General features: G+C 64.0%; 1 protein-coding gene across 1 annotated transcript in view; it reads right to left on the bottom strand.

Annotated features, from left to right (window-relative positions):
- Positions 1 to 2,040, bottom strand: part of TMEM184A (transmembrane protein 184A) — a 5,264-nt gene extending 3,224 nt beyond the window's left edge. Inside the window, exons 1-4 of the mRNA XM_023740269.1 lie at positions 1,865 to 2,040; positions 1,616 to 1,781; positions 908 to 998; positions 288 to 363 (exon numbers count right to left, since the gene is read on the bottom strand). Of these exons, the coding sequence (XP_023596037.1) occupies positions 288 to 363; positions 908 to 936 (105 nt within the window). The 5' untranslated portion in view covers positions 937 to 998; positions 1,616 to 1,781; positions 1,865 to 2,040. The remainder of the gene's footprint in view (positions 1 to 287; positions 364 to 907; positions 999 to 1,615; positions 1,782 to 1,864) is intronic.

The raw sequence follows: 2,040 nt of genomic DNA, 5'->3' as shown, positions 1-2,040 counted from the left end.
GGGCATGGGGTGGGGGAGTGAGGGCAGCATGAGGCGTGGGGGTGAGGGCGGGCATGGGGGTTAGGGTGGGGTGAGGTTGGAGGTTGGGCATGGGGTGGGGAAATGAGGGCAGGTATGGGGGGTGGGGGGCATGAGAGTGGGCGGGGGGCATGGTCCCCACCCCTGGATGGGTCCAGGAAGGCTAATGGGATAGCCGGCAATGAGCCAGCCACAAGCAGGGCTGGCTTGAGTGTGGCCCCTGCCCACTCCACACGGTGGTCAGGTGGCTGTGGACAGGGCCCGCTCACCTGCTTGCAGAAGCGCAGGAAGCCAATGGAGTAGGACATGCCCTGCAGGCAGCAGGTGCCATAGAAGCAGCTGGACCTGGAGGCAGGGACGGCCTGAGGGGTGCCCAGCAGACTTCTGGCCCCCCAGCCCCAACTCCAAGTATAGGGCCCTGGTGGGGCTCAGCAGATGATCAGCCCTGGTCCCCCGTCCCCGTCTCTGTCCCCTTAATGGAGGGACCTGGTGGGGCTCAGAGGGCACCTGGCCCCCTGTCCCTGTCCCTGGTGTGGAAGGCCCTGGCGGGGCTTGGGGGACCCCTGTCCCTGTCCCTGGCATGGAGGGTCCTAGGGCTCGATGGACAGCTAGCGCCCTGTTCTTGTCCCCGGTATGGAGGGTCCTGAGGGACTTGGTGGACCCTCGGCCCTGTCCCCAGCATGGAGGGCCCTGGTGGGGCTCAGTGGACACTTGGCACCCCTGTTCCTGTCCCTGGCATGGACGGCCCTAGTGCGGCTCAGTGGACACTTGGCTCCGTGTCCCTGTCCCTGGCGTGGAGAGCCATAGTGGGGCTCAGTGGACACTCGGTGCCCCTGTTCCTTTCCTGTCCCTGTCCCTGGCATGGAGGGCTCTGGGGCAAGGCACTCACTTGATGGGCTTCCCCCGAATCTCAGCCATGATGGCACTCTCACCGCCCAAGTACTGGAAGCAGAGGCTCAGGAAGCTGTAGATGACGAAGGCTGGGGGCAGGGGAGGCAGTGAATTTGGGGTTGGGGAGTCACAACCACCCACGGGGCACCGCTGTCCTGCACGGAGGCCCCTGACCACACCCATCCCCGCCACCAGGCCCATAGGGAACCCTGGCCGCCCACCTGAGAAAGCCCATTTCGTGGAGGGGAAACTGAGGCCCAGGAGGAGACAGGCCTGGTCAGGCCACTCCACAGGGCCCTCCAGCTCTCTGACCACAAGCCACCCTGGGCAGCAGGTGCCCGCCTGTTCTGAAGCCTGAAGCCTGTCACTGCTTCTGGGGGTGGCTCTCAGAGCCCCTGCCCCTGGCCAGATCGCTGTTTCCTGCTGTCCCGCCTCTGGGCAGCCTGCCTGCGCCCTTCCCCCATTGAATGCACTAGAGCCATCGCTGTCCCTGCCACAGGGCAGTACCTCCAGACAGGCTCGCTAGTCCAGACTCAGGCCTGGAGGATGGGGGTGCCTAGGAGCTGGTATTGGCGAGTTTGCCCACGAGCAGTGAGACCCTGGGGAGCCCCTACTCAGCAGCCCCAGCTTGGGCCTCTCTGGGGACCCTCCGGACTGCAGCCTGAGCCTCGGGAGGCAGGATGGCTGCTCGAGGGCTGGCGCTCACCTTCGTAGCAGTCCCGCACAGAGTCGAAGTAGACATAGTACTGGTGGCCCCCCAGGAAGAGGAGGCTGAGCCAGGAGTCAAAGGCGTAGATGGGGACGATGAAGAGCAGGCGGATGATGTAGCGCTGCTCATTGGGGACAGTGTAGGAGCGCAGATGCAGGTAGATCTGGAGGTGGGGCAGGGGCGGCTCAGTGTAGGCCTTGGTGCCCCCTCCCCCACCCTCTCCTGCCAGGTCAGGGCAGCACACACATGCTGACCCCCTGCCGGGTGTGGGTGCCGCAGCCCAGTAGAGATGAAAGGACACGAAAAAAAACAAATCCATTGCCATTGAGTCTATTTCAACCCATAGTGACCCTGTAGGACAGAGTAGAACTGCCTAACAGGGTTTCCAAGGCTGTAATCTTTACGGAAGCAGACTGTCCCGT

The sequence above is a fragment of the Trichechus manatus genome, unplaced genomic scaffold (genome assembly GCF_000243295.1).
Source record: "Trichechus manatus latirostris isolate Lorelei unplaced genomic scaffold, TriManLat1.0 scaffold00151, whole genome shotgun sequence".
NCBI lineage: Eukaryota > Metazoa > Chordata > Mammalia > Sirenia > Trichechidae > Trichechus > Trichechus manatus.
Note: the sequence above shows the minus strand (reverse complement) of the source record. Positions and strands in the feature narration are given on the sequence as shown.